Source organism: Leptonychotes weddellii, chromosome 1, assembly GCF_054177405.1.
Source record: "Leptonychotes weddellii isolate Sample4059 chromosome 1, ASM5417740v2, whole genome shotgun sequence".
Classification (NCBI taxonomy): domain Eukaryota; kingdom Metazoa; phylum Chordata; class Mammalia; order Carnivora; family Phocidae; genus Leptonychotes; species Leptonychotes weddellii.
The window spans coordinates 99,436,776-99,450,613 of NC_138369.1; the positions used below are offsets into that span (position 1 = coordinate 99,436,776).

The 13,838-nt window shown below is 34.2% G+C and overlaps 1 protein-coding gene across 1 annotated transcript in view; it reads right to left on the bottom strand.

Moving 5' to 3' along the window:
• The window catches only part of IFT80 (intraflagellar transport 80), a 107,161-nt gene that overhangs the window by 81,038 nt on the left and 12,285 nt on the right, over nucleotides 1-13,838 (bottom strand). Inside the window, exons 2-4 of the mRNA XM_081802628.1 lie at nucleotides 11,861-11,945; nucleotides 9,138-9,357; nucleotides 489-599 (exon numbers count right to left, since the gene is read on the bottom strand). Of these exons, the coding sequence (XP_081658754.1) occupies nucleotides 489-599; nucleotides 9,138-9,357; nucleotides 11,861-11,899 (370 nt within the window). The 5' untranslated portion in view covers nucleotides 11,900-11,945. The remainder of the gene's footprint in view (nucleotides 1-488; nucleotides 600-9,137; nucleotides 9,358-11,860; nucleotides 11,946-13,838) is intronic.

Below are 13,838 nucleotides of genomic sequence, written 5' to 3' on the forward strand. Positions count from 1 at the left end.
TCTGAGACAGAACCACCCAGCTAAATTAAATTATTCCCCTCCCACAGAAACTATGAGATAATACATGTTTATTATCTTAAGCCATTACCTTTTGGGGTAATTTGTTAGACAACATTAGATAACTAATACCATAGATGAAGATGAAAATGCTTATGAGAATAGGGCAAGAGATGGGAGAGTGATGGAATGGGGGTAAAGGTCAGTTAAATATTTTGAATTTTAAAATTTTAAAGAATTACAACTTTTATTTACCCCATAATTGACCATTTCAAAAGCCCTGACAGAACATTCTCTGTAAGTCATATATGAAAACTAATAATTAATATGACATTCTGAATTATAACATTATCTAGCAGCCTAGTTCAATGCTGTGCCAATTATTTGCTCTTGGACAATGAAAGACACTATTACTAAAGAAAATATTCTGATTCCGTGAAAATCTTTCTTTAAAAAATTCATTTAAAATGTCATTTTTGCAGACAACTTACCTGTAACTAATGCTGTTCCTTCATAATTCCATCTTCCTGCAAGAACTGCTCCACAGTGAGCTTCTACACTTTTTTCCACTCTTCCTAACTTAGAAATCAGATGAAATTTACCTAAAAGAAATTATACTTGAGAAATCTATTTGAATTTACTCAATCAATAAACATCTTTTGAACAGGTACCTACTACTAGACTAGTTAGCATAGTGGTAGGTACTGGAGACATAAGGACAAATAATATTCCTATTCAAATCATTGTTCCTACTCTCAAGAAAAAAACAAATCTATTGGAAAATAGGCACAAAAACAAAATTATAAAACCTTGAAACAAGTGGTGTAATAGAAGTATGTATATGATGCGATGATAGATCAGAGGGACAATAAAACTCCACTGGGATATGGTCAAAGGGGGCCAAGAGAAATGTCAAGAAAGCCTTCTAATTAAGCAGAGTTTTGTGGTCTTGCTTTATTTTTTTCTTTTTGCAGGCTATAGAAAAGCTGGAAAAGGTATAAAGGACAGGAACCAGGACAGTTAAATGGTGTTAAAACATAAACTGAGGCAGGGGCACCAGTGTGGCTCAGTCTGTTAAGTATCCAACTCTTGATTTCAGCTCAGGTCATGATCTCAGGATTGTACGATCTGGCTACATGCTGGGCATGGAGCCTGTTAAGATTCTCCCTCTCTGCCCCTCCTCCCCACCTCTCTCATTAAAAAATAATAATAATAATAGATTCTCTCCTTCCCTCTGTCCCTCCCCTCTTCTCTCCCTCTCTAAAAATAAAAAATAAAAAAATAAACTGAGGCCTAACAAAAATTCTTAAGAGTTTATTTGAGCATAATCATGAAATCTAGTAATAAATAAATAGTAATAAATAAATAAATAATAAATAAATAAATAAAATCTTTTAAAAAAAGAAAGCTGAGAAAAGATCATGAAATAATGTGGGTTTGAATAATCATGAAATCTAGTAATACATAGCTCATAATAATTATTTTAATTAAGTACAGTGACATTAGAAACTTCCCCCAAATCTATCTATATCTACCTATCTATCTTGCAGTAAAAAAATCACGTGCCTAATCAAATTTTAACTCAGAGAAGTTACTTTGTTTGAATTCACTTTTAACTTAAGGCTTTTCAAGACCGTCTTAATATTAACAATTCATTAAAAATATATCTAAATCAGGGGCACCTGGGTGGCTCAGTTGGTTAAGTGTCTGCGTCCGGCTCAGGTCATGATCCCGGCATCCCGGGATCACGCCCCGTGACGGGCTCCCTGCTCAGTGTGGGGAGTATGCTTCTCCCTCTGCCTCCCCCTGCTCATGCTCTCACTCTCTCTCAAATAAATGAATAAAATATTTAAAAATATACATGCTTGAGATGGTTTAAAACATTTCTCTGGAAAACTCTAATAAAGATGGCTTTGAAACATTTAACACCTAGCACCTGTGGTTATTTCACTAACCATGTACCCATTCTTACCAACAAAGTCATTCCCTCTTTTTTACACAGTGAGCATTATTTGCAGCTCTGTTACAACATTTTTTTATTGGGCTGTGATCTATATCAGGGCAGGGGGCCACGTCTTAGTCATATTTTTATTTGCAATAGTGCTTTTACATAATCACATTTGTTAAACTTGACCAACTCAGTAACCATCTCCTAACTTAAAAAAAAAAGACCATGCTGACATTCTTTTTTTCTCATTCCATCTAATAGCTTTCTTTTCTCATCGTTCATTTTCTAGGCCCTCTACAATAAGCTACGCTTTTCCTTCATCTAACTACCCACTAGCAGCAATTACTTTTCCCCATACCTTCCTTTTAACTTTATATTTATCGCTGGGTCATTTTTTAATGTAATAAGATTACTTTGAACTCAACTGTTATTCTCTTCATGAAACTAACTTGAAATTAATTGGAATATACTTTTTATGCATTGCTTTACAGAGAAAATGCAAGGGGGAACAAATCTCAAAAGAAATTGTAAAGATGACATACAGTAAGTGGAAAGCTAATCCTGTGGCCATTGTTTACTTTATTGAGGTCTGTTCTCACTAAATGTTAGCATATTGCCTATCACAGAATACCCACATAATAAACAACTGTTGCATATAATGGATGAATCCATCACCAAAGAGATTAACCAAATAACTCTTAAACCAGAAATGAAGGATCCAGAAATTTCCTTTCAATTTATGCCATATTTGAGAAATTTTATATATTTAGATCATTGATATTTCTTACCCTAAAATACCTAATACTGATTTTCTGACAAGTGCTAAAATTATTCTTGCTTCCTATGACCTCACACAAGACATATACTGGGACAACTAGGGTCAGCTCTTTGCACAGATTTGGCACTCAGTAAATCTTTGGACTTTGTATTTTGTCTGATTACAGATTACATGAATAGCACACCCAGAATAAACCATAAATATAAAATACTATATATCAAATATTCTTATTTTTTTATTAAAAAACATTTTTTTAAGTAGGCTCCAGACCCAATGTGGGGCTTGAATTCAGGACCCTGAGATCAAGAGTTGCAAGCTCAACCACCTGAGCCAGCCAGGTGCCCCCATATATCAAATATTTTTAAGCCCATAATTATCCATTTAACTATTTTGTTTCTTCTCTCCAAATTTTCTATAATCTTTTAAAAATGCAAGACCCAAACTAGAGATGAATTTATTTCTAATTATTTGCCAGGGGTGGGGTAGAGAAGAGAATATAATCAATATGGTTATATTAATGTATTGATTTATTGAACAAAAAAGTGGATTTGGATAACAAACATGGATATTTAAATCCTAAGGTAGAAAATTAACCTTTTGTTCATTAAAGAAAAAAAATAAACTTTTTAAAAAGAGGGAAATGTTATAAAAGAGAAGAAAAATAGAGGAAACATTAAAATTATATAAAACACATTTCTTAAAGTTAGAAATGCCTTAGGAATGTCCATGGAAACATGAAAGGGTTTGGAATAGGGTGCTAAGAAAAAGGACACATGAGCGCTTTTGCATACTGCTTAATAGCAGAAATGATTTGGCAGATAGTTGCAAAAAGCCAGAGATCTATAACCAACCACCAACTTATGATAAAAGAAATGAACACACAAAACCTTTTTTTTTTTTAAGATTTTATTTATTTATTTGACAGAGAGAGACATAGCAAGAGAGGGAACACAAGCAGGGGGAGTGGGAGAGGGAGAAGCAGGCTTCCCTAGGAGCAGGGAGCCCGATGCAGGGCTCGATCCCAGGACCCCGGGATCATGACCTGAGCCAAAGGCAGACGCTAAACGACTGAGCCACCCAGGCGCCCCCACACAAAATCTTTTTAAAGTGGAATTTTTAAATAGACATATTAAGAAAATAAGGGAATTATCTTAAGATATCTAATACAATGTATTAAAAAAATTATCTTTCAGTAAATGTAATTTAAAGAGTATTTAACAGCTTTACAAAAGATTTTACACCAGAATTCTCCTAATGCATTTTATATAATTCAATTATTTTTTAAATGTAAATCTTAATACATTGTCAAATATCTCTTCTAAAAAGTAGCATACAGCTGCATGAAATATTCAAAAAGTAGTAATGTTGGAGAGAATTATTGGTAAGACAAAACACTTGGCAAAAGTCTGCCTTATGTATTTAAGGACCTGCCACCAAATCTCAGGGATCTCTTTTGGAATGTTATCACTACACAGAAGAGGGAGGGGGTATGATGAAGGAACACTGGAAGAGTAATAAGAACAAACTCAAAAACTGTAACCCTTCCCTGCCAACACTGGGGAAGAAAAATCAAGAAAAGAAAGTTGGTGGCAACTAGAAAAGAGAAACTCCTGAGCAGTAAATTAAATTTTTAAGAAAAATTTTTTAAGAATTGGGTTAACATCATAGAAAATGGAAAAGTCCTAGAGATCTGGTGTACAATACTGTGCTTATAGTTAACAATACCGCACTGTATATTTAAAAACTTGTTAACAGTGAAGATCTCATGTTATATATTTTTTTAACCAGAATAGTATATATTTTAAGTATTGGGTTAACAAATAATATAGTTCTAATATATAAAATAATCTCCAATGTTTATCTGACAGGAAACCCCTTGACTACCTCCCATTGACAACTACTTCCTTTTTTCTTGAACATTTCTTTTTCATTTCTGGATGCTCTTTTCTATCTTATCCTTCCATTTCTTTTCTTTGATCTATCATGCGTTTCCCTCTCTTTCACAAGTTCCCAGATATTCCTCATCCTAGCTTAGATGAAAATACTAAACTACTCTGCTTTGGTTCTCACTTCTTTCCACATCTAGCTGTGGCATATAATGTTTTTGTTTTATTATACAGTAAACCTAAAAATAAAATTAAGCGTTATAGTTTCTCAAGAGTCATAATATATTTATACTTATATATTTAAATAAATCTCACAAACTTATCTCTTAAATTACATTTTTACATTAAAATTTTTTCCCTCGCAAAAAGTGTTTTCTCTAAAACCAATTTGAAATAGAGACCCAAGCAATTATTCTTTAGTTGGGTGTAATTAAGTGATCTTAATTCAGAGAAACACTCAGACAACAGAAATTATCAAGACTAATTATATTTATTGTCCATATTCACCAGACACAACTCAATTCTTATATACTACTGCATTTAAAAAGGAAAAGGCAAAGGAAATATACAGTATGTCACCTTCTGTGTAAACAAGAAGTGAAATGAGAAAATATGCATGTATTTGTTTACTTTTGCCAAAAGAAACACAAGAAGGATAAACCAGAACCAAAGAGATTGTTTACCTACAGGGAGGAAACAGAAACAAGGCGTATGGGATTGGGTGGTAGGAGTAGTGACATTGCTCTGAGTATGCTTTTTTTAATACAGTTTTGTCTTTGTGAAACCATCCATGTTAATGTTTTACATATTCAAAAAAATAATCAAATCAACAAGGATGGGGGAGAATGGAAACCTTAGTAGAAAACAAACACAAATAATACATTTAACTATATTTTAAGTGACTAACGTAACAGTTAAGGAAGGGGGAAATGCAAGTAACTTTTGAACACAGGACTTTGACTCTATATATTCAGTATAAAGATAAAAACAAAAGTAAACAAATATTAAACTCTAGTTTTTTGCAGTAGTGTAGATTAGCCATTCTGAAACAACCTATGTGTACTGTAGAATTGAACAAGTGAGTAAACATATTGAAAATAATAATGGGAGCCAGGCTCCCTCACTATTTCCAAGTATGAAAAAAAGAAAGACTGGAATTAACCCTATAATGTTGAATTGGGTGGCATCGAATGAACTCATGATTTTTAGTATGGAAAGGAAGGAAGGAGAAGAGGAAGAAGGAAAGAGCAGGAAAGAAAATGGAGGGAAGAAGGGCAGGAGAAAGAGAAAAAGAAATAGCTGTAGATACGTATGTTTTTAAATATACATTTATGGGGCGCCGGGGTGGCTCAGTTGTTAAGCATCTGCTTTCGGCTCAGGTCGTGATCCCAGGGTCCTGGGATCTGGATCCTGGGATCGAGCCCCACATCGGGCTCCCTGCTCGGCGGGAAGCCTGCTTCTCCCTCTCCCACTCCCCCTGCTTGTGTTCCTGCTCTTGCTATCTCTCTCTCTGTCAAATAAATAAATAAAATATTTAAATAAATAAATATACATTTATATTCCTATTTCTTAGCTCTCTGAAAGGATCTTGAAGCAAACACACCTCATTGAAATGAGCTTTGCTAGCACTCTCATCTTGTTTTTAAGATTTTTTTTTTTTTTTTTTTTTTGAGACAGAGAGAATGAGAGAGAGAGAGCACATGAGAGGGGGGAGGGTCAGAGGCAGAAGCAGCGGGACTCGATCCAGGGACTCCAGGATCATGACCTGAGCCGAAGGCAGTCGCTTAACCAACTGAGCCACCCAGGCGCCCTCATCTTGTTTTTAAAATACCAGAAAGCACCAAGAAAAGAACAGGTCTCCTTGGAGAAATGGATGATTTGGGGGGTTGGGTTTGGGAAAGTACAAGATAAGCCTCAAATAGCTTGTGCCGGCAAAGAAGCACTCAAAAAATGATGAGAAAATACTACCCCACCCCCCAAAAAATTCATTGGAGCTGGCTTGATGGGGCTCCACTGGCCAAATGTGGGACAATTTTCACAACAAAATCAAAAAAATTACAGAAATAAAATAAAGAATCTATGAGTCTAATCTGACATAAGTAAACAAATAAATGGGTAGGAGAGGGGAGGCTCTTCTTTGCAGCAGAATACCAACTAATCAATATGGAAGGAATTATGGAATTTAAAAAAAAAATCACCATTTAGCAATCATCTGAGTAATAAATGATTCAGCCAAATATCAACAGTAGATGCTAAAATAGTGGGTAGAAGTTTAAGGAGGAAAATAATATTTTTACAGAGTCTGAAAGTATCCATTCACAAATTATTTATTAAAAGGTAAAAACAGGGGCACCTGGGTGGCTCAGTCGTTAAGCATCTGCCTTTGGCTCAAGTCATGATCCCAGGGTCCTGGGATCAAGCCCGCATCGGGCTTCCTGCTCGGCAGGAAGCCTGCTTCTCCCTCTCCCACTTCCCCTGCTTGTGTTCCCTCTCTCGCTGTGTCTCTCTCTGTCAATATATAAATAAATAAAATCTTTAAAAATAAATAAATAATAAAATAAAAATAAATAAAAGGTAAAAATAGTAACTTCACAGATTACTTTAGTGAATACAACCTTTCAAAGTAATCAAAGTTAACATCACCAATAATGGGTCAAACCAGCATCATGAATCTCTCAATGTGATGCCCTAATTATTGTACACTGAAAAATGTGTACACTGAATCTAATTATGAGGAAGTATCAGACAAACACAAATTGAGGGACATTCTATAAAGGAAAAACAGATCTGTATTCTTCAAAACTGTTAAGATCATAAAAGAAAGGGCATCTGGGTGGCTCAGTTGGTTAAGATCATAAAAGAAAGACAGGAGACTCTAGATTAAAGGAGGTTAGAGAGATATGACAAAAGCAATATGTTATTCTGTACCAGAAAAAAACAAATTTCTATAAAAGATGTTATTAGGACAATTGTTAAAATTTGAGTATGAACTGTATATTCAACTTAACATCAATGTTAAATTTCCTGATTTTGATCAATGTATCGTAGTTATATAACAGAAAGTCCTCATTCTTGGGAAATGCACTGAAGTATTTATGGTAAAAGGGGCATGTCGCACGTCTATAAATTACCCTTAAATACTTAGGGGAAAAAAAGCGTGCGTGCGTGTGCGTGTGTGTGTGTGTGTGTGTGTGTAGTGAAGTGGGGGAGAAAGGGATAGAGCCAATGATAAAGTATATGGGACAAAATGTTAACAGGAAATGAATTTGGATAAAGGATATGCAGGAGTTATTTCTACAATTTTTACAACCTTTCTGCAAATGTGAAATTATATCAAAATTAAAAGTTGTTTTTTAAAAAGTCAAACCTTTGTTTTATCATCTGAGGTAAGCAAATTCTAGCTGTGGTTCACAGTCAATCTTCTAAGTCCAGCTACTTTCACACAATATCTCATTTAATCAAGATTCAGAAAAATAAGGTTAAAAAAAACTATCGTAAGTTCTGTCTGTAAAAGAAGTAAAATCTGATTCAATACTTTGCCATAACATCCCTTCCCTGTTCTGGTTACAAAAGCCCTCTTCTCTTTCTCTTTCCTTTTCCATGGTAGCCTGAGGCCTACTGTGTTCAGTCAGTGTCCCATTCCCTTGACTGAAGTGATTCTTTCATTGGCACATGACCCAAGCTCGCCCAGGACTCTCTCTGCAACTTGTCTGCAAAAGATACTGAGGAAGAAGCACTCTCTCTGCTGACATTTCTTTTCTAGGATGAGCCTTGGGTTACTGGCTGCCATCATGCTCACCTTGTGGGGACAGCCCATCTAACAGATGGTGAGAACAGGGGCCTAATGCAGCTGTGGTTGAAGATCTACCCCTGGAGTTAGGTGAACCAAAAAAATCCATCTGTGCATAAGTTAGTCAAGTAAGTTTCCATCACTTTTGATGAATGTATTTTTAATTGACATAGTAGGTAAAGTGTAATACAGACAAAAAAAGTTCAAGTTATTTCAATGAAAATAAAAACATTCCCACAAAAAGTAGAAAAATTACGCTTTTTACTCACCAGTAATAAAGCTACAGTCAAATCAAATAAGTCACCAACTCTATTGAGTGGAAATTAACATGTACTAGAAAATAAAGACAATATTCAATAGCTTACTAAATGTTGCATTGTGCCCATATTTTTTGTGTGTGTCCATATCTTTTTTAGTGTGGTTCTGTTATAAAGCTAAATTTGAAGAAATTAGAAACCAAAACTGATAACAGCTTAACAACTATTTTCTGTGAGGTCACAGAAAAAGTAAAGCTGAAAGCTCAAACCAAATCCTACAATATGCCAGCTTCACTTTCTCCCATGACAATAGTTTTATAGCCTATACACAAACCAAATGACTACAAAGATTTTGGATTAAATGTGTAGATAGAGGTATGCAGATCTACAAACATCAGCTTTGTAAAACAACTAAAAGCATGCCACACTAATATGTCTTTTAAATACAAAGATGAGCATATAACATTTATTAAAAACTTACCATCAGAACTTGTGAGGACAAAGCTTTCTGCTTGAGTTTGTTTCTTTATGCCTAAACTTTTTGGAAACCAGTGAAGATCTATGGGGTAAATATCATCAGGAAGCTTTACTATTTGACTTGTTTCACTGGTTAACAAGTTCCACTTCACTATCTGGTGATCATCACTACATGAATACAGTTCTTCAGCAGTAGTCCAGCCCACACAGCTTACTAATTCTTGATGTGCCACCATGTTAAGGAGATATTAAACACACAAAAACCTTAAATCTTAATAAATAAAATAATTTGCAGATGCAGATTATAAGAAAAAGATAAAATAGGGTCAAATGTTTCAAGCTTCTAAATATACTTTCCATTTCATGACTTTCATATTTTTTCCATATAAAGGAAAATAAGCATCTATCAAGACAGTTGTAAGAAGAATGGAAAGCAAAAAAAAAAAAGCAAAAAAAATAAATAAATAAAATGAAGAAAAAAAAAGAAGAATGGAAAGCAAGAAATCCACATGCCAAAAGAGGACAGAAAGATCTGACAACATGAAAATTTTTAAATTGTGTTACAAAAGATTCCATAAATAAGGCCAAAAGATACACAAAGACATCTAACAGATCAAAAGGTATGAAAGGATATACACTAAACTGTTGGGGGATAAGTGAGAAGAAAAGTGAACTATAATTTTTAAATCTACATAGATCTGTATCATATTAGAAGAAATATGTATTATTTTGATAAGTTAAAAAAATCAAGTGTTAAAAGAAGACTGAAATCTAATAGTAAAATACCTGCTTAAATTACACATTATAATAACAATTTACCTAGAAAAAAACCTACAGCTTAACTGCCAAAACTAAAATCTTACCAAACTTTTTGACATTAAATTCAGGAAACAATTCAATTATAATTTACTGCACCTACACAATGCATAGCACTGGATAAGATATGAATCCTAAAATTCCTACTTTATTTAACCCATTTTTTTCGGTCTCTGATTTATCAGGAGGATTTCTATAAATTGAGGTGCTCAAGTAGCCCTCTGTTCCTCCATCAAAATGGGCTGCTTACCCTAACAGAACTGTGTATATAGAGAAGGCATTTCAGTTTGTCATTTACGAGGAACCTTTTTCTTACACATATCTGGGTATCTGTATTACCAGATCATTCCTGGTTGGGTTGTTTGTTCTCTTGCTATTATTGTATAATCCTTTTACTTCCTCCACTTCTGACTAGTGCTTTTTATTGGCTTATCTAAGCAATCAATAAACTCCAAGGAAAAGAAATAATGTGCTATAATTATTCTGGAATGTTCTAAGATTTAATACTTCAAAATGATAGATTAAGCAATAACCAAAAAGGTAAAAGAAATTATAGGAAGATCTTAAGAATCTGCAAAAATAGATAACAAAGTAGCATTGGAATATTCAACATATAATCTAAACAAAAGGACCTGGTTATCATGAGACCATTACTGAAAAAATTGTTCCAATATAATTGCTATGGTCTAAACAATGTTAGGTAAAACTTAACATTAGAAAGGGAGAATGTTAGATAAAACCAAGAAAGGAAGAAAATACACACACACACACACACAACACACCCATTTCAAAACAAAAAACATTAAGTTTATCCTTATATAAATTGCTGTAAGGGCACATCGGCCGTGTGTGATATATCTTCAACCTATTAGGTCAACTAAGAGTATGGGAGAAATGAGAGGACTGACAGACTAAGAAAGTTTAAAAAAACTGTTATTCTTCAACTTGAAAAGGTAAAAGCAGACAACAGACACAGTCAAAATCTGTAAGATTATATATGGTGTGAACTCTTGAGGGCATACTTTGAAAAGACAGTAAAAAGGATTTAAGGAGAAATCAAAGGAATTATAACTTCACTCAAGAGGTAAAATAAGTAAGATAGTATAAATTTTAAAAATTTGATCAAATGTCTAAACAGTGCTTTGATATCTCTGATGAAGGACCACATTTTTCTCTATTTCAAAGCTACATTTTGTAAGATAAAATAAAAATGAATTATTAGAAAAATTATCTTATATTTGGGTGTTGTGACAATGTCAAATTGCCAAAAAAATGTCTTACCTCTTACTTTCTAATTTCTGTACTTATCCCTTCACAGACCTGCAATAGTCTACAGTTGATTCTTTATAGAAGCACTAATCTAAATAACTAAGAATGAAGGTAGAGAGACCTGTCATATCTTCCTGACACGAAATTGGGTATTCTTGCTAACAAAATATAGGGTCATGCATTTGAGAAAATATTTATAATCGCTACCTTCCCACTTGAAATAATAAAGGTCTGACTGCTCGGATTTCCCCAGCTTATCCTCCACTTTATCATGGGTATGAAGAAATAGAGCAGAACTCAGTGAAAACATACTAAATCACACTAGCAAAGAAATTATTTGGTTTTAAAAAAGAGCCGCTCTTTAAGATCCTAGTAGACTAAACAAAAACTGTGTTTTATGTACTTAAGCACAGTACTTAAACAGAGTAAGAAAAATGTCAATAAGGATTTGAAAGTAAGATTTAGAGCAAATAGTTTGCTTTGGAAAATTACCTGCAACACATGATTTCAAATATTTCAAAAACAATTTAGCTAAATTACCATTAAAAGAATGAAAAAAAAATCCACTCTTTAACTAGAATACAATATAGAAAACTTTTAACAATAGATGATCACAATAAGGTTTATAAGTATCAAAAGGATATGTTTTGGTTCTTTTAAAAGAGAGATCTTCAGTCTCATGTCTCCACTTTCAGCAAAATTATAAAATGCAACTTGATTGTATTCACTGTAAAAATAAAAGTTAGGGGGAAAATATAAAATTTACATTAAGAACAAACACATGTACACAAAAAAATAAAAGCAAACAAAACATCTTAGCACTCCAAGGACACTAAAACACCTCAATACTGTTGGCATCATATACATGGAAAGAAGAAGAAAACTAGTCAGTGTGCTAACCCTGCCAAGGAGTGACTGGAAGCCTTGGGTTGGTTGTAGAGGTCCTCTACAACCTGCCTGAAACAGTTCTACAAGTGCAGACCACCATTAAATCTGAGCAGGTAAATAATTTCCAAAGGCTGTCCTAGGGCCAAATCAAAAGACTCTGTAAACTGGGAACCCCTTAATGGCAGATCATTATTGGTCCTACTCAATGGTACATTAGAATAAATTCCCAAGGTCTAATCAAGGGATCAAGGCCTTAATTTTAATGGCCTCAATTCTGGAGCCCACATGTGAATATTATGACATCATCAACCTGAGGTAGATAGAGGTTGGAGGTAGATATACTGCCCAACAGTTATGGTTGCCATGGTGGCAATGTGAAAAATAAGTGTGTTATTTAAGGAAAAGGTAATAAATCTCTTATAAAAGTTATATAAAAATCACAATGTAATCGCCAAATAAAAATATGGAAAAAGAAGAGTAATACTCCCCCAAATAACCTTGTCACCAGAAGATATAAATCAAATGGAGTTTCCTCAAAAAATTAAAAATAGAACTACCCTATAATCCAGTAATCACCCTACCAGGTATTTACCCAAAGAATACAAAAACACTAATTCAAAAGGAAATATGTACCCCTATGTTCACTGTACCATTATTTACAATATCCAAATTATGGAAGCAGCCCAAGTGTAAATTGATAGATGGATAAAGAAGAGGTGGTGCGTAATCATCCATAAAAAAGAATGAATTCTTGCCATTTGCAACAACGTGCACGGAATATATATATATTATATATATATATTATATATATATTAGGTAAAACCAAGAAAGGAAGAAAATACACACACACACACAACACATCCATTTCAAAACAAAAAACATTAAGTTTATCCTTATATAAATTGCTGTAAGTGCACATCGGCCGTGTGTGACGTGCTAAGCGAAGTAAGTCAGAAAAAGACGAATACCATATGATCTCACTCATGTGGAACTTAAGAAACAAAGCAAACAAAGGAAAAAAAAAGAGAAAGAGAGAGACAAACCAAGAAACAGACTCTTAACTATAAAGAACAAACTGATGATTATGGGAGGGGGGGAGTGTGAAATAGGTGATGAGGATTAAAGAGTACACTTACCGTGATGAACACTGAGTAATGTATAGAATTGTTTAATCACTGTATTGTACACCTGAAACTAATATAACCCTGTATGTTAACATACTGGAATGAAAATCAAAAATCAAAAAAAAATATATAAATTGGGACGCCTGGGTGGCTTAGTCAGTTAAGCATCTGACTCTTGATTTCAGCTCCAGTAATGATCTCAGGGTCCTGAGATCCAGCCCCAGGTAGAGCTCCGAGCTCAGCAAGGAATCTCCTTGAGATTCTTTCTCTCCTTCTCCCTCTGACTCTCCCCGCCCCCCCACCGGTTCATGCTTGCACACGTGCACCCTCTCTCTCTCTCTCTAAAATAAATCATAAATCTTTTTAAAAAATTACTCTCAGGGCGCCAGGGGGTTCAGTCAGTTAAATAACCAATTTTTGATTTTAGCTCAGATCATGATCTCAGAGTCCGGGAATTGAGCCCAGGGTCAGGCTCCCCGCTCAGTGGGGAGTCTGCTTGTCTCCCTCTCCCTCTGCCCCTCCCCCCTGCTCACTCTCTCTCAAGTAAATAAATAAATCCTTTTTAAAAATTTAAAAAAATAAATTATTCATATATTTATAACTCATAT